The sequence below is a fragment of the Babylonia areolata genome, chromosome 14 (assembly GCF_041734735.1).
Source record: "Babylonia areolata isolate BAREFJ2019XMU chromosome 14, ASM4173473v1, whole genome shotgun sequence".
Lineage (NCBI taxonomy): Eukaryota > Metazoa > Mollusca > Gastropoda > Neogastropoda > Buccinidae > Babylonia > Babylonia areolata.
In genome coordinates this window covers 23,808,097-23,826,882 of record NC_134889.1, presented here as the reverse complement: position 1 = coordinate 23,826,882, position 18,786 = coordinate 23,808,097, and the positions used below count along the sequence as shown (strand labels likewise).

Sequence of the window (18,786 nt, the reverse complement as noted above, 5' to 3'; positions counted from 1 at the left end):
TTTCATACAAGGGGTTGTAGCAAGTGGATATTCTGTTGTTTCTGCAACACACTGAACTCTGGTATTGATTACAGACTCATTATCAAGCATTTATTTGTTTAGTGTCCCTGTGTTGCTACAATACAAAAGAACTCTGGAATCAGCAGATCAGTACATTGTGGGAAACCACAAGTATCCGCACTGTACACACGCCAGGGGCTGCTGAAACATGAACCACAAACTTTCTGCACACAAATTTGATTCACTGGCCATTTGGCTATCGAACTTATACTCAGATTATGATACACAAAATTCAAGGACACTGGTAACTATCATTAAAATGTGAAAACTTAAGAGGGGTTAACAAACAACTACTAATGCTGGTATTCAATATTCTGCTTCCACAGATTCTCACAACTCTGCACCTGTTTTGATTTCTGTTTAATTTACTCTTTCTTCCACTGTAAAAGGGAAAAAAATTCCTACACATTTCCATGTTTTTTTCATGAGTGTGTTACCTATGGTATAGAGGAAAAAGCTTCAGAACAGGAAATCAGAAAATGTACTTTCTAACTAAAAGGTATGGATGGGAAGAGAAGAGACATCCTGTGCAGGCTTCAAGCCAGTCAGTTCTTGTCTGACACATTCTGCAACCAGCCTCTAATTGTCAGACATTGTTTACACGATAGCAGGCACAAACATTTACAGCCAGATGAAGACCTTGTCCCACTGGATACTCAAATTTTCCACTCCCTGATGGAAATCAATATTTCTAACTTGATTTAGATTTTACACACAGACTGAAATTTGGGTGAATTGGGTATTTATATTATTTTCAATATTCTTAACTTTCATATCGACTGAGCTAGTAGTACACTGTTTCCCCTTTTTAACATTATTTTGTGTTCCAAACTGGTTTAAAGAACTGACAGGCCCTGAAAGAGCCCCCATGAAGCCAGCTGGACTATAAAGAACATGGTTTGATTTGAGCTGAACTAAAATGTAATGCAATCAACTCTAGCAGTCTGTTCCAGCAGATCTCACCTAGGTGAGAGTGACTCAAAGTGAAACACACTCTGCCAGAGGCTGGTTATTAAGCTGAGCCAGGGAAAAAAAAAGAAAGTTAAAATTCATTAAGTTATGACTTACTCTTTACCCGGCATTGTTGGCGAAGCTCCTCCTTTGTATGTGCTGACCAGTGTTTCTGGATCTGAAAACATCAGCAGAAACTGTCTGAGATCGTGCAGTCCGGATCAGTCAATACTTAGTAAAATCAATGTATGCAAGTGAAAATTACCTTGTAATTAATCTAAACAATTTTCTGCATTGACCAGTTCTCAGCCATCTCAGTGAAAGGTTGTATCCTATGACACAGCCATCTTCTATGACCACCATGTCTGACAATTTAAAAAGTGTGCATTAATACACAACACACAGGTCAAAGCTTTTATCCAAAGCACCTACTTTTCATAACTTCATACTAACAAAAAATTGATAATACTAAAATAAATCAATAAATAAACACATGAAAATCAAACACACAAAACATAAAAACAACAACAGGAACATAACCACACAACAAAAAGAAAAGAAAAGAAAAGAAAAACAAAAAATCCATTACCTTTGTACTGGTGGGAGAAATCCCCCCTCTCCCCTTTCCCGCTGGACAATTTCTTCACAGGCACTTTGGCTCCCCCGGCCTTGGCCTTTCTCCTGGCCAGTTTCAAACCCTGCACCTTCACTGAGGGAGCCGACAGGGCCCTGCTGTGGGCCGCCTGAGCCTTGAACGACACAGAGCCCGCACTTTTCGTCCCACCACCACCACCTCCTTTCCTCCCATGACTGCCCTCCCCCTTCTCTTTCGGCCCAGAGCTGCTTTCAGCCGGAGGTTTGGCGGTGGTGTCACTTTTGGACCCCTCGGCTACCCCATTCCCCTCACCGTCCTTCACACACACCCGTTCACCACCGGTATCTGCTGGACCGGCACCCAGCTTTTCGAAAGAGAAGATGAGGCGATCCGTGGTGTAGTCAGCATCCTGTGGGTCCTTGTCGTCCCAGGTGTCCTTCATGGGCAGTTCGTTGACGCTGTGGGACTGGGGGTGGGGGTTGGGAGGGAGGTTGGCGTTGTTGTGGCTGAGGTCGTGTCGGGAGAGGGGGGAGCTGTTGCTGTAGAACCGGTAGTTAGAGGTTGTGTACTGGTGGTCCGCACTGGTCGTACTGCTGCTGGTCAACTGTCAACAGCCATGTTTAAACAGTTAACAATCAAGACTGGCACACAGACAGGGATGTCTATAAAGTCAACAATCTAGACAGGCACACAGAGAGGGATGTCTATAAAGTCAACAATCTAGACAGGCACACAGAGAGGGATGTCTATAAAGTCAACAATCTAGACAGGCACACAGAAAGGGATGTCTATAAAGTCAACAATCTAGACAGGCACACAGACAGGGATGTCTATAAAGTCAACAATCTAGACAGGCACAAAGAAAAGGATGTCTATAAAGTCAACAATCAAGACAGGCACACAGAAAGGGATGTCTATAAAGTCAACAATCTAGACAGGCACACAGAGAGGGATGTCTATAAAGTCAACAATCAAGACAGGCACACAGAAAGGGATGTCTATAAAGTCAACAAACAAGACAGGCACACAGACAGGGATGTCTATAAAGTCAACAATCTAGACAGGCACACAGAAAGGGATGTCTATAAAGTCAACAATCAAGACAGGCACACAGAGAGGGATGTCTATAAAGTCAACAATCAAGACAGGCACACAGAGAGGGATGTCTATAAAGTCAACAATCTAGACAGACACACAGACAGTGATGTCTATAAAGTCAACAATCTAGACAGGCACACAGAGAGGGATGTCTATAAAGTCAACAATCTAGACAGACACACAGACAGTGATGTCTATAAAGTCAACAATCTAGACAGGCACACAGAGAGGGATGTCTATAAAGTCAACAAACAAGACAGGCACACAGACAGGGATGTCTATAAAGTCAACAATCTAGACAGGCACACAGAAAGGGATGTCTATAAAGTCAACAATCTAGACAGGCACACAGAGAGGGATGTCTATAAAGTCAACAATCTAGACAGGCACACAGAAAGGGATGTCTATAAAGTCAACAATCTAGACAGGCACACAGAGGGATGTCTATAAAGTCAACAATCTAGACAGGCACACAGAAAGGGATGTCTATAAAGTCAACAAACAAGACAGGCACACAGAAAGGGATGTCTATAAAGTCAACAATCTAGACAGGCACACAGAAAGGGATGTCTATAAAGTCAACAATCAGGACAGGCACACAAACAGGAAACATCAAACAGTTAACAAACCAGACTTAACGCTGCAAAATGCCTTCAGTACCAATAAAGCCTCTGGTTGCTTCAGCCAGGCCATCCTAAAGCAGCCTCAGAAACAATCCCACACGACGCTTGAAAAAACTACAGGCTGTACTGGACTATGGAACTACAGGAGCTGGAAGATGAAGAAGCCAGAATTAGAAGGTAGAGAACAACCCATTCAAACTGCAAGAACGAGTTGATGGGAGGAAACAGAATAGCTGAACCTTGACAGAGATGGAAATAAGCTTTGGAAGCTTACCAAGGCAATGAGCAATGAGGGCACAAGTCCCTGTCATGATTAAAAAAGACCAGGAGACAGTGACGGAAAGAAACAGCAAACTGCTCTATAGACACAGTAACATTCAGATTCCAGGAAACAAGCTCATGATGAGCTAAAAAAACAACAACAAAAAAACAAAACAAAAAACCAAAACCACCAGGGTGAACAAGATCCACCAGAATACATGAACTAGCCTTTCAATAAGGAGTTGGAGGAAGCACTAAAGACCTTGAAGGACAAGAAATCTCCTGGCCCTGACAAAGTTACGAATAAGATGCTTGAACACCTCGGCACCAAAGCAAAATCCAAACTCCTCGCTCTCTTCAATGGCAGCTAGGAAAACGGGCATGTTCCACAGAACTGGCGAGAAGCTGACATGGGGCAAGGACCGAACAAAAAGCAGACAGATACCGTCCCATCAGCCTCACCAGTTCTCTGGCAAGCTCATGGAGTGAATGATCAACATGCGCCCAGTATGGTACCTGGAGAAGAACATCATCACTCCAGAGCAGGCAGGCCTCGGGCATCACTGTTCCACTGAGGACCAGGTGACCTACACTGCCCTTAAAATCGATGACGGTTTTCAGGACAATCAGCATACTCTGACAGTGTTGATACACATGGAAAAGGCTTTCGACAAAGTGTGGAAAAATGGGCATCGCCTGAAACTCCAAAACAGCGGTGTGACCAGCTGTATGTATGAGTGGATCTCCCAGTACCTGAACAATAGGAAGGCCCAAGTCTATGTTGAATAGACCACACAGTCGTAAGAAGACACTGAGAGAAGGAGTGCCCCAAGGAGGCATCTTGAGCCCAACCTTGTTCCTGATTTCCATCAACAACATCGTCAGAGGCCATACATGCTGATGATCTGGCCTTTGGTGCCCAGAACACCTCACAACAGCCAACTACAGGTTGCCACAGGTGCCAAAAGTTCTTGAAGGCTGGACAAAACAGTGGCATGTGAAGATAAACACAAAAAAGACCAACTACACTGTCTTCAGCCCATCAACAGAACAGAACAGAAGGCCATGCTGCGCATCAATGGACAAACTCAACTTACTGAAGACAATCCCACTTACCTTGGTGTAACCTTCAACAGGTGCCTGGCGTGGAAGAAGCAAGCACAGAAGGCAAAGCTAGAGCCAAGGTGCAACTTGCCCTTATAAAGAAGCTGGTAGAAACTACTTGGGTCACAGACACCATGTCAGCAGGCTGTACAATGGAAGAGTAAGGCCAGTGCTGGAGTACGGTGTGACAGCATGGGGCACTAGAGCCAAGTCCGGCTTTGACCGATCAGTATGGTGCAGACCCAGGCAATAAGCATCATCACTAGGGCCATGAAGTCAACCCCAATACTGGAGCTTGAAACCATCACTGGGCTCCAGCCTGAGGATTACAGAGATGCCAAGCTCCTCACCCAAGCTGCCAAATTCAAGAGGTTGCAGGATCATTCCATGGAAGACCAACTGTCGGAGCCAACTGAGGGGCAACTCAAGAGAAGCAGCTTTGCCCACCAGTGCAGGACCCTTGAATGACAACACTGAGACATCCTTGACCATGACCCCAAAGAGATCCCTCAGTGTCAGGCTGTCCCTGCATGGGAAGAGGGAACACTCAGCCACGTTCAGTCCAGCATCCCTGGTGTTGGCCCCAGAGACTCTCAGAGTGGCCCTGAGAAAAAGTCCCTTACCCCTTCAGTACCTCCAAACCCACTACCTAGAAGAGTCCAGGACTCATGCTTATACTGACGGCTCTGCCAAGGAAGCTGTATGGAATGATGGGGCAGGAATCTACATACAGTACCCAGGAAGCAGAGAAGAAAAGATCTGCTTTGCTACCGGCCTTTACTCCACCAATTAAAAGGCTGAGGCAGAAACCCTGAAAACAGCAGCAGCCCACATCGCGGTCAGCGCTCATGTTACGCATATCATTGTTTTCCTGACTGATACCTTGGCCTGCACATCCTGCAGGCCTTACAGACCAACAAAAACACTGATCTAAACGAACTGTTCTCCACTCTTGCCTCCCTCAGCAGGTGCCATGCTGTCGTCCTACAATGAATTCCCTCTTACTGTAATATGCTGGGAAATGAGACTGCTGACTCCCTAAATTATGGTGCTTAGAGCCTTGCCGACCACTGAGGCCATCTCAAGGCTATCGCCATGTTAATAACTACTACAAGTCAAGGGTAAATTTTTTTAAAAATTCCAATAAAAACTAGTCACCGCTTTAAGCTTTCCAGTCAAAGTTTAAAAACCTTCCATAGTTTAAAACCTTCAAATCTGATTAAAAATGTTCACTTCTTTCAAGAAGTCCATCAGCGTCCACGGAGGGACATCATGAAACAAAGTCTTCAGAGAAACCACCGTGTAATGTCTGTGTCTAACGTCTAATGTTAAAATTTATCATCTGAAAACCTCCAAACTGATCAGTAACATTATGAGTTAGTTGGGGACAAAATGTGAAAGTTCCTCCCTTCTTGAGCTATGATGAAAGTATCCATATTTTTTGTTCGAAATTTGCACACACTGATGACTTGTAAACGAACCCAGGAAAGCACAAAGAGTTTGAAACAGATTACATTCAGAACGTTATATAGCCATGATAGGGCCCCTTCATCTAATTCTGTTGTCTGCCTTGTGACTGGGAAGAAACTGGGTCAGACGCCACTGATGACATTCACTGTTCACGTGAACCAGTCACCGCAAAAATAACTCTCCTGGTCACGAACACAGCTACACACTCTGCATTTACTGGTTGCAGTGGAGAGTGGAAAGGTCAGTTAAGATATTCTTAGCTTATAACATGGAAATTAGGTGCCACTCCAAAAATTCAAAACTATCTTAAACCCCCATCAGGCTCCTTTGTCTGAAATGGCTGTAAACAGTAGGCACTCAATCTGGGCCCTTTGTCCGGAGCGAGTTAACAAACAAGACAGGCACACAGAAATGGGAACGTTAAAACTGTTAACAAACAAGACAGGCACACAGAAAAGGGAACGTGTGTATGCAAACAGGCCCCAAAACCCTTCTGAAAAAATAAAATAAAATAAAATAAAGCATAAAAAATACCATCAAAAATAAAAACTTTATCAATAATGACAATCATCATCACAATCATTGTACACAATCATACATTGTGCATTCAAACCTTCAAAGGGCTTTACAATAACATCAGACACAAAGCACAAAAGAACACATACACACACACACACAGATACCTCCACACATTCATTGACAGAGAAACCACACACACACACACACAAACCTCCACATGGCCACCAACTCAATAAAAGAGAAAACACACACACACACACACACACACCTCCACATGGCCACCAACTCAATAAAAGAGAAAACACACACACACACACACACACACACACACCTCCACATGGCCACCAACTCAATAACAGAGAAAACACACACACACACACACACACACATACACCTCTACCTGCACCATGGTGCGAGTGCTGTCCCCTTCCAGACTCTGATTGGCCAAGCTGGCCTGGTACCGGGCCACTGCCGACCCGGTCCTGGTCGTTTGGCCCTGTCGCTCCAGGCGTGACACCTGGGCCTTCAGGTTGGCTATCTCATGGTCCTGGCCACGCATGCAGACAGCCAAGGGTTAAAAACGGGTTAAAGATCCACCACGCCTGCCACACATTTTCCTTTCTCATGTCTTCTTTAACGTGGCAATCTCATGGTCCTGGTCATGGGTGAAAAAAGGGTTAAAGATCCCACGCCTGCCACACATTTTCCTTTCTCATGTCTTCTTTAACGTGGCAATCTCATGGTCCTGGTCATGGGAGAAAAACGGGTTAAAGATCCCACCACGCCTGCCACACATTTTCCTTTCTCATGTCTTCTTTAACGTGGCAATCTCATGGTCCTGGTCATGGGAGAAAAAAGGGTTAAAGATCCCACGCCTGCCACACATTTTTCTTTCTCACGTCTTCTTTAACGTGGCAATCTCATGGTCCTGGTCATGGGAGAAAAACGGGTTAAAGATCCCACCACGCCTGCCACACATTTTTCTTTTCTCACGTCTTCTTTAACGTGGCAATCTCATGGTCCTGGTCATGGGTGAAAAAGGGTTAAAGATCCCACGCCCACCACACATTTTTCTTTTCTCATGTCTTCTTTAACGTGGCAATCTCATGGTCCTGGTCATGGGTGAAAAAAGGGTTAAAGATCCCACGCCCACCACACATTTTCCTTTCTCATGTCTTCTTTAACGTGGCAATCTCATGGTCCTGGTCATGGGTTAAAAAGGGTTAAAGATCCCACCACGCCTGCCACACATTTTCCTTTCTCATGTCTTCTTTAACGTGGCAATCTCATGGTCCTGGTCATGGGTGAAAAAAGGGTTAAAGATCCCACGCCTGCCACACATTTTCCTTTCTCATGTCTTCTTTAACGTGGCAATCTCATGGTCCTGGTCATGGGTGAAAAAAGGGTTAAAGATCCCACGCCTGCTACTACAATTTTTCCTTTCTCATTTCTCCTTTAATGTTTCCTTTTTCAGTTTCAGTTACAGTTTCTCAAGAAGGCGTCACTGCATTCGGGACAAATCCATGTACACCATACCACATCTGCTAGGCAGATGTCTGACCAGCAGCATAGCCCAGTGCACTAAGTCAGGCCTTGAGTGCATGCATATATATATATTTGTGCACATATCAGAGTGGATTTCTTCAACAGAATTTCCTGACCAGCAGCATAGCCCAGTGCACTAAGTCAGGCCTTGAGTGCATGCATATATATATATATATTTGTGTACATATCAGAGTGGATTTCTTCAACAGAATTTTGCCACAGGACAACACTCTTGTTGCCATGGGTTCTTTCTCAGTGTGTCAAGTGCGCACTGCACACAGGACCTTGGTTTATTGTCTCAGTTGGATTTTCCAGTCAAACTTGTAAGAAAGGGTGCAGGGATCAGGTTCGACATCGGTCATCGGTCATTGACGCATTTAATTTTGAAATGACCTATTGTTTTTCAAGTTGCCAGGTCACATGACTTATTGTTTTTATGACCAGTCGGTCAACCAAAGTAACCATCTCTCTCTCTCTCTTTCTCTCTCTCTCTCTTTAACGATCGCGATCGCTTTGTCGTCTGCTCCTACAGGAAATGACTATAAACTGGTTTATTAAAATACGGATCCGTGACGAAACGAAATCCGAAACGAATCTTTATCGCTGCCTTTCGCGAGCTTCGGCGAGAAGAATTGGCGTTCCCACTTTTGCATTAACCGAGTGCAGTTCCGAAGATGCCCTCGGTGCATGGAAGGCTGCAAAACCAAGGGCTGTCCTTGCGTCATCTTCCCGCAAGGCATAATCGCCTGACAGCAGTAAATGAGCCAGTCGTATATGTTTTCTAGTCAACGCAGAAGACCAGAACATTGCATTTTCTTGTCAGAAATCAATGACATTCTTAACTTCTTTTTTTTTTCTAGTCAATGAATGACCAGAATGGCCAATGTATTACATTTTCCTTTCATTTGTGCATTATTAAAGTTTGAAAAAGCCCGGGACGGGTGATATTTGACCTACTGATTTTCAAAATGACCTATTGATTTTATGTTCTTCCGGTCATATGACCTATTGTCTATTGAACCCAACCTGATCTCTGAGGGTGAGAACTGGATTCGAACCCAGACCCTCAGGGACTCTGTATTGGCAGACAAGCGCCTTAACCATTCTGCCACTTTCCTTTCTTAGTGCTTCATTAATTTTTTTTTTTTTCTTACACAAACCTAGGATAGGCTCTCAAGGCCTGATCACGATGCTGGGTTTATGCAAAAGTCACACATAAACTGCCTTTTTTTTTTTCTTCAGCAGATGTAGTGTAGAGTAGCATGTCATTTTTAGTAATCTATACCCTTTTTTTGTTGGATGTTTTCATTTGTAAATATTGTTGTGCAATACCCTATTGTCTTAACATGAGTATGTGTGTGTGCGGAGGGGGGGTTAGTCTAACGTCAGCTATTGGGAATTCTTATTCGACTAGTTTTAATCTCTTCTTATGTTGCGCATGATGATTTTATGCCAGTGTTTACAACGAGCCTGTGACTGCACAACTTAATTTCCATGTGGATTAATAAAGTGTTTTTGATTGATTGATTTGATATGGATCAATCCACATGCTCTGACACCTCCTTGATAAGAGGCAAATCATTTCTCTAATCTGCAGATGGAAAATGAATTGTTTTAGGACAAAATATGTCAGTAATGTTTCTTGCATCTGTGGTGCTCACATAACAACCGATCATATACCAACTTGCGATATGTTAAAGTCTCAAATCCCTGAACTGAAATCATCTTCAGTGTTGAAGATCTTCAGCAGTCCATTGCTAATGTATGACTTTTTCAACTCCTTGTTAAATAGTCCAGCTGATTCGCTATAAAAGTTGTTAGTTTTTCATTAGAAATGTGTTACATTGTTATGATTTTTTGTTTATTTTTTAAACAAAACTTAAATCAATAATTTTCACACACACACACACACACTTTCACTTACTCGTATGCGTACCCCCACTCGATTTTTTTTCCTTCCCTCGTCTAATATCACTTACAGTGAAAAGACGTTAAACTAAAGAACGAACGAACACCTCCTTGAAACTGGAACTGAACCTGAAACTCTCACCCTCTTCTTCTCCCGCCAGTCTATGAAGAGTCACTGGGATGCTGCGCAAAAGAACTGTTCACCAGATTCCTCCTGGACGGACGGTCGCGTGTCAAAACACAAGTCTCTGCAAATGATTTTCTTTTTTCTTTTTTCTGTCCTCCCCTCAGTCTCCCTCCCTGAACAGAGAACTCGCATTACTTCAACAGAAAGCGACCTAACAGCACTCAATCCAGCTGGCAGTGCCGGAGCTCAGCAGAGGAGAGAGGCAGTGGTCAGGACTGCACAATGCCAGTGTATGTGTGTGAACACTGCGACAAGATTTGCCCCAACACTAACCCCCCAAGGGACAGGATGGACCGACTGACTCACCTTCTTGCAGATGGTGTCATTGGCGTTGCGAACTAGGTCCCGGCGGAGTGACAGCTCGTTCTGCAGGGCCTCCAGCTCACAGCGAGCAGAGTCGAGGCGCTCACGGTACACAAGCTCGTTCTCCGACATCTGGTCCTTCAGCTTGCCCACAGTCTGCACCTGCTGCTCCACCACCTCCTCCCGGGACCGCCGGAGACAGTCCACCTGATTGACACACAGCCAGACAACGTAGGGGTCAATCAGTGAACACACAGCCAGACAACGTTGGGGTCAATCAGTGAACACACAGCCAGACTACGTTGGGGTCAATCAGTGAACACACAGCCAGACAACGTTGGGGTCAATCAGTGAACACACAGCCAGACAACGTAGGGGTCAGTGAACACACAGCCAGACAACGTTGGGGTCAATCAGTGAACACACAGCCAGACAACGTAGAGGTCAGTGAACACACAGCCAGACAACGTTGGGGTCAATCAGTGAACACACAGCCAGACAACGTAGGGGTCAGTGAACACACAGCCAGACAACGTTGGGGTCAATCAGTGAACACACAGCCAAACAACGTAGGGGTCAATCAGTGAACACACAGCCAAACAACGTAGGGGTCAATCAGTGAACACACAGCCAAACAACGTAGGGGTCAATCAGTGAACACACAGCCAGACAACGTAGGGGTCAATCAGTGAACACACAGCCAGACAACGTTGGGGTCAATCAGTGAACACACAGCCAAACAACGTAGGGGTCAATCAGTGAACACACAGCCAGACAACGTAGGGGTCAATCAGTGAACACACAGCCAGACAACGTAGGGGTCAATCAGTGAACACACAGCCAGACAACGTAGGGGTCAATCAGTGAACACACAGCCAGACAACGTAGGGGTCAGTGAACACACAGCCAGACAACGCAGGGGTCAATCAGTGAACACACAGCCAGACAACATAGGGATCAGTGAACACACAGCCAGACAACGTAGGGGTCAATCAGTGAACACACAGCCAGACAACATAGGGATCAGTGAACACACAGCCAGACAACGTAGGGGTCAATCAGTGAACACACAGCCAGACAACATAGGGATCAGTGAACACACAGCCAAACAACGTAGGGGTCAATCAGTGAACACACAGCCAGACAACATAGGGATCAGTGAACACACAGCCAGACAACGTAGGGGTCAATCAGTGAACTCACAGCCAGACAATGTAGAGGTCAGTGAACACAGCCAGAGAATGCTGGGGTCAATCAGTGAACACATAGTCAGACAACGTAGAGGTCAGTGAACACAGCCAGACAACGTTGGGGTCAATCAGTGAACACACAGCCAGACAACGTTGGGGTCAATCAGTGAACACACAGCCAGACAACGTAGGGGTCAATCAGTGAACACACAGCCAGACAACGTAGGGGTCAATCAGTGAACACACAGCCAGACAACGTAGAGGTCAGTGAACACAGCCAGACAACGTTGGGGTCAATCAGTGAACACACAGCCAGACAACGTAGGGGTCAGTGAACACACAGCCAGACAACGTAGGGGTCAATCAGTGAACACACAGCCAGACAACGTTGGGGTCAATCAGTGAACACACAGCCAGACAACGTTGGGGTCAATCAGTGAACACACAGCCAGACAACGTTGGGGTCAATCAGTGAACACACAGCCAGACAACGTAGGGGTCAATCAGTGAACACACAGCCAGACAACGTAGGGGTCAGTGAACACACAGCCAGACAACGTAGGGGTCAATCAGTGAACACACAGCCAGACAACGTAGAGGTCAGTGAACACACAGCCAGACAACGTAGGGGTCAGTGAACACACAGCCAGACAACGTAGGGGTCAATCAGTGAACACACAGCCAGACAACGTAGGGGTCAGTGAACACACAGCCAGACAACGTAGAGGTCAGTGAACACACAGCCAGACAACGTAGAGGTCAGTGAACACACAGCCAGACAACGTAGAGGTCAGTGAACACAGCCAGAGAATGTTGGGGTCAATCAGTGAACACACAGCCAGACAACGCAGGGGTCAGTGAACACACAGCCAGACAACGTAGAGGTCAGTGAACACACAGCCAGACAACGTAGGGGTCAATCAGTGAACACACAGCCAGACAACGTAGGGGTCAATCAGTGAACACACAGCCAGACAACGTAGAGGTCAGTGAACACAGCCAGAGAATGTTGGGGTCAATCAGTGAACACACAGCCAGACAAAGTAGGGGGTCAGTGAACACACAGCCAGGTAATGTAGGGGTCAATCAGTGAACATAGTTTTAAACTCTCTCCGGGGACCAGTCTAAAAGACTCCACCTGATTGACACATAGCCAGGCAACGTAGGAGTCAATCAGTGAAAACTGTTTGAAAACTTCCTGATGAATGAGAGGGCCTTGGGAATGGCAGGAAAACTGAGATACATTTCATCTCCCCCCACCCCCCATGTAAAACGTCAATATTCAAGGCTATCTAGCATAGAAACTTTCTTCAAAATGTATCCAGAAGCTAAGGGAGAACTGACACCAACAACCAGTTACCTCCCCCTGGTACTTTAAGACTTCAATATCCAAGTCTTCCTAGCACAAAGAACTGTCTTCAATACGAATCAAGAATCAAAGAGAACTGACACCAACAACCAGTTACCTCCCTTCCCCAGGTACTTTAAGGCTTCAAATAAATATCCACGTCTTTTAAGCGTAGGGACTTTCTTCAATATTTCGTTTTACTTTTTTTTTCTTTTTTTTCTGATTCATTTCTTGATTTATTCAATGACATGATCTCTTTTGTTTTAATCCCTCTCTCTTACCTGTTTCAAATAAAATGCATATGTTTGTGTGGGGATGTCTGAGTGAATGTTTCTAGTGCTATTGTAATGCGCACAGAGCTTCAAGAATATGCGCTACAGCGAGATTGGGGATGTTTGAGTGAATGTTTCTAGTGCTATTGTAAAGCACATAGAGCTTCAAGAATATGCGCTACAGCAAGATGTCTCAATAAACAAAAAGAGAACAACCGATGCCAACAAAAACAACCATGGCCACCACATCTCACTTCTCTCTGGAACTTCAAGGCTTCAATATCCAAGTCTTTCAAGCACAGAGACTTTCTTCATTCAATACCCATCAAGAATCAAAGAGAACTAACACTCACTTCCCTCTGGAACTTCAAGGCTTCAATATCCAAGTCTTTCAAGCACAGAGACTTTCTTCATTCAATACCCATCAAGAATCAAAGAGAACTAACACTCACTTCCCTCTGGAACTTCAAGGCTTCAATATCCAAGTCTTTCAAGCACAGAGACTTTCTTCATTCAGTACCCATCAAGAATCAAAGAGAACTGACACTCACCTCCCCCTGGAACTTCAAGGCTTCAATATCCAAGTCTTTCAAGCACAGAGACTTTCTTCATTCAATACCTGTCAAGAATCAAAGAGAACTGACACTCACCTCCCCCTGGAACTTCAAGGCTTCAATATCCAAGTCTTTCAAGCACAGAGACTTTCTTCATTCAATACCCATCAAGAATCAAAGAGAACTAACACTCACTTCCCCCTGGAACTTCAAGGCTTCAATATCCAAGTCTTTCAAGCACAGAGACTTTCTTCATTCAATACCAATCAAGAATCAAAGAGAACTAACACTCACTTCCCCCTGGAACTTCAAGGCTTCAATATCCAAGTCTTCCAAGCACAGAGACTTTCTTCATTCAATACCTGTCAAGAATCAAAGAGAACTGACACTCACTTCCCCCTGGAACTTCAAGGCTTCAATATCCAAGTCTTCCAAGCACAGAGACTTTCTTCATTCAATACCCATCAAGAATCAAAGAGAACTAACACTCACTTCCCTCTGGAACTTCAAGGCTTCAATATCCAAGTCTTTCAAGCACAGAGACTTTCTTCATTCAATACCCATCAAGAATCAAAGAGAACTGACACCCACCTCCCCCTGGTACTTGTCCCTCAGCTCGGCCAGGTCCCTCTCGTGCTGCTTCTCGCGGGCAACCAGCCTGGCTTCCGACTGGGCGGCACGGGCCTGGCTGGAGCCCAGCTCCTCCGAAAGGCGGGCTGTGTCCTGGTCCTTGCTGCACTGGGCCGCCTCCCGCTCCTCCAGCTCCCGACACAGGCGCTCCACCTCCCGCCGAGAGGCCGCCAGGTCCCGCCGCACGCTGAGGAACTCCATGTGCTCCGTCTGGTGCTGCTCCCTGGGTGACAGGTTGAAGGTTACAGCGCTTTACAAAAGCACGTCAGTCAGACACAGAGAACACATGGATACAGACCCACATATACACTTACACAAGCTCACTAACACACACACAAAAAAATAATGTGAAGTGTAGAGAAGCTAAAAGTGAAGTGAAATCATCCTCCCCTTTGCAATTAAAAAAAATGTAAACAACTGGCATTTTGATAGTTTCTTACTCTTTTCTTTTTATAATTCACTTTACAATTCACTGATCTGACTATAACTTTCATGCACATAGACAACTCTCATACATGCTCAAACATAACACAGTGAAAAGCACAAAACAATGAGCACACACATGCTAAAACTCAACACACACAAAGCAAAAAGAACAAAACTGTCAACAAGTACTTTGATGGCTTCTTACTCTTTCTTCAGAATCCACTGACATGATCTGTTTATGACTTTCATACACATAGACAACTCTCACAAACATGCTCAAAACACAACAGAAGGAGGAGGAATTTTGTCTAAAGTGCCGTCTCACATACTGGTGATGGTAGACATTTTGTTCAAGTATTAAGTTTCACATTTAAATGTTATCAGTCAAACACCACAAACAGAGCAAAAAGCACAAAACAATGATCAATTACCTGGTAAATCTCATATCTTGGGCGATATCCACAACTCCTACAAACATGCTCAAACAAAAACACCCACACAGCGAAGAGCATAACACGATGATCGCTCACATGAAAAATCCCATATCTTGGGCGATAACCACAACTCCTACAAACATGCTCAAACAAAAACACCCACACAGCGAAGAGCATAACACGATGATCGCTCACATGAAAAATCCCATATCTTGGGCGATAACCACAACTCCTACAAACATGCTCAAACAAAAACACCCACACAGCGAAGAGCATAACACGATGATCGCTCACATGACAAATCTCATATCTTGGGCGATATCCACAACTCCTACAAACATGCTCAAACAAAAACACCCACACAGCGAAGAGCATAACACGATGATCGCTCACATGACAAATCTCATATCTTGGGCGATATCCACAACTCCTACAAACATGCTCAAACAAAAAACACCCACACAGCGAAGAGCACAAAACAATGATTGGTTACATGGTAAGTCTCATAAAAGAGCAGAAAATGATGAGTGCTTACCATATCTAAAGCAATACCCACAACTGCCACAAACATGTTCAAAAAGAACTCACACAGAATGAAGAGCACAAAACGATGATCGTTTACCTGGTAAATCTCCTGTCTAGGGCAATACCCTCAACTGTCACAAACATGTCACAAAAGTACACACAGAATGAAGAGCACAAAACAGTGATCGTTTACCTGGTAAATCTCATATCTTGGGACAATAACCACAACTGCCACAAACATGTTCAAAAAGAACTCACACAGAATGAAGAGCACAAAACGATGATCGTTTACCTGGTAAATCTCCTGTCTAGGGCAATACCCTCAACTGTCACAAACATGTCACAAAAGTACACACAGAATGAAGAGCACCAAACAGTGATCGTTTACCTGGTAAATCTCCTGACTATACCCACAATACCCACAACTGTCACAAACATGTCACAAAAGTACACACAGAATGAAGAGCACAAAACAATGATCGTTTACCTGGTAAATCTCCTGACTAGGGCAATACCCTCAACTGTCACAAAAGTACACACAGAATGAAGAGCACCAAACAGTGATCGTTTATCCGGTAGTCTCATATCTTGGGCGATATCTATAACTCTCACACAAGTGCTCAAACACAAACACACACAGTGAAGAGCACAAAGCGATGATCGGTTACCTGGTAAGTCTCATGTCCTGGGTGATGTCCACAATCTCCTTCCTCTGCTCCTCCAGACGCTGCTTCTGTCGAGCGTTGGTCTGCACAGGTACACCACATGTTCGTCACCACTCATCACTCTTTCTCCATTTCTCAATCGCAGCTATTTGAAGTCCTCAAGAAAGTCATAAAATACAATATCAAGGAGGAGAACAAATAAGAGGAAACATATGTTTTCATATATACACAACACAAGGGTTGTTTAGCTGTTACCTGGACTTGTTTCCCTCCACTGCTTAGCTACTGTGTTGGACAAAGTTATTAATTAATTGATTATTTTGGTCAACCAGTGGTGGATAGAATCTCTTCGGAAATCCTAGTAAAGGCTACTATACACAACATTTTCCCTGGGTCTGTTCTGGTTTGCCTGAGTGGAGCTGACCGCTCATTTCTAGCATACATTTGTGACCTCTCTTGCATCCTTTTTGGATCTCTGAGCTTAATGTGCAAAGAATAATATTGAAGAGGTATTCTATTCACTGCCATTATTTCCTATTTCACAGTGTGTTTTGTTATCTGGTCTTCTTCCAGTTCTTTAACTTCATCCTTCATGGGCTGTAGAAAGTCACTGGATTGCGAGGTTTCCCCACTATGATTAAGAACACCACCAAACTATGACTGGTGTCTCTGGATCACTTGCAGCAGGAGATGCTGGTTCACTGCCAGTGCTCAGATATCTGAGAAATCCACAGTGGATGGAACTGCAGCCATATCAGGCATACACTGGTGCTCTCTCTCCCTCAGAATTTAAGGGCCCCCAAGTACAGTTTTTGAAGGGTTTATAAGTTATATTTCCCGTTCTGATCTTTGCAAAGTTGTTATCAAATAACGGAAGGGATGCTTAATTGTTGCATGCACTTGTTTGCTTCCACTACCAGGTTGTATGACTACACACACACACAGCAAATGAAACAATTCTAAAAGGAGAACATTGTAACATGATGAAAAAGACATGCTGCTTAAGAATTAAGAAGAAAGGCATTTTCCAAGACTCTAATCTAGATAAGAAGTTGATTTAATCATAACAGCTAAGAACTGTTAATACAGATTGGGAAGCAAAACACATGATTTCTTGATTATAACAAAAATATTGTTTCATCAAAACATCTCTATCACCTTAGGATTTCTACACCAAGATGGCAAGCATCTCAGTACTTTTATTCTATTCTGATGATTATCTATCATCTTCTGTTTGGTCCATCTTCATTAAACGTTGACTTGTTTCATGCTAATTGTTTTTTCATTTGTGTTTATATGTTTGTGTACATGTGAATATACTTTTGTGCGCCCAGAATCTTGAATGTGTGAGATGAACTCTGAACACACATCACGGTTTATAAATGTCAACAAACACAATCCCCAACCAAAATACCAAACTCACACACCAGTACCCACAACATGTTCTCTTTAAAAAGCATGAAAAATGGCCACTAAATCCAAAAAGTGAATGCTGAATTTTCTCACCATTTGGCATTATTATTCCCTGCCCTTTCCAGTTCAAAATCTCTGCCTAAACCAAAAGCAGATTCATGAGTAGAAGTTCCTTTTTTTTTTGCGTATCAAATGAAAAAGCCTCACACAGACAAGACAGACACTTCCAGCCAAACTGTCACCCTGGAAAAATCTGAAGAAAGTATCACCATATATATATATCAAGATGCATCTTTGTGATAACCCAAGTTGTAGAGCTTCTCCATTCACTCTGTGAAAAGTGTTTGGGGCACCAAACATCCGATTCCTATAGCTCTGTCGACCGTGGGTCAAACCTGGGTCTCTGAAAATGGTTTTCCCCATCCATTCTGCAGTGCTGTCAGTCCATCATTTTTTTCTGTCTTCCTCTCCCTGTCCCCCCTCCTCTAACAGTTCCTTGAAGGATCGTTTTTCTTTAGCAAGGCCATTGGATCTTATGACGCAGCTATACCATATGATCTTTATGTAAGCTGCTTGGTTTGGCACACTCATTCGTTGGTGATACGATCAGCATGTCAAGCCGAGTATCTTGCAATAACACCACTTGCTTTCCAAGACTTGGATTCTTCTTTCTAAATCTGCCATGAGATGAGCAACACTAAAACT

At 44.0% G+C, this 18,786-nt stretch overlaps 1 protein-coding gene across 2 annotated transcripts in view; it reads right to left on the bottom strand.

Moving 5' to 3' along the window:
• LOC143289931 (uncharacterized) overlaps nucleotides 1-18,786 on the bottom strand; it is a 75,786-nt gene that overhangs the window by 3,542 nt on the left and 53,458 nt on the right. Inside the window, exons 25-30 of one of the 2 annotated variants that reach the window (XM_076599188.1) lie at nucleotides 16,672-16,751; nucleotides 14,580-14,841; nucleotides 10,628-10,831; nucleotides 7,082-7,228; nucleotides 1,601-2,210; nucleotides 1,129-1,189 (exon numbers count right to left, since the gene is read on the bottom strand). In XM_076599188.1, the coding sequence (XP_076455303.1) occupies nucleotides 1,129-1,189; nucleotides 1,601-2,210; nucleotides 7,082-7,228; nucleotides 10,628-10,831; nucleotides 14,580-14,841; nucleotides 16,672-16,751 (1,364 nt within the window). The remainder of the gene's footprint in view (nucleotides 1-1,128; nucleotides 1,190-1,600; nucleotides 2,211-7,081; nucleotides 7,229-10,627; nucleotides 10,832-14,579; nucleotides 14,842-16,671; nucleotides 16,752-18,786) is intronic. The other variant, XM_076599189.1, reaches the window with a different exon arrangement.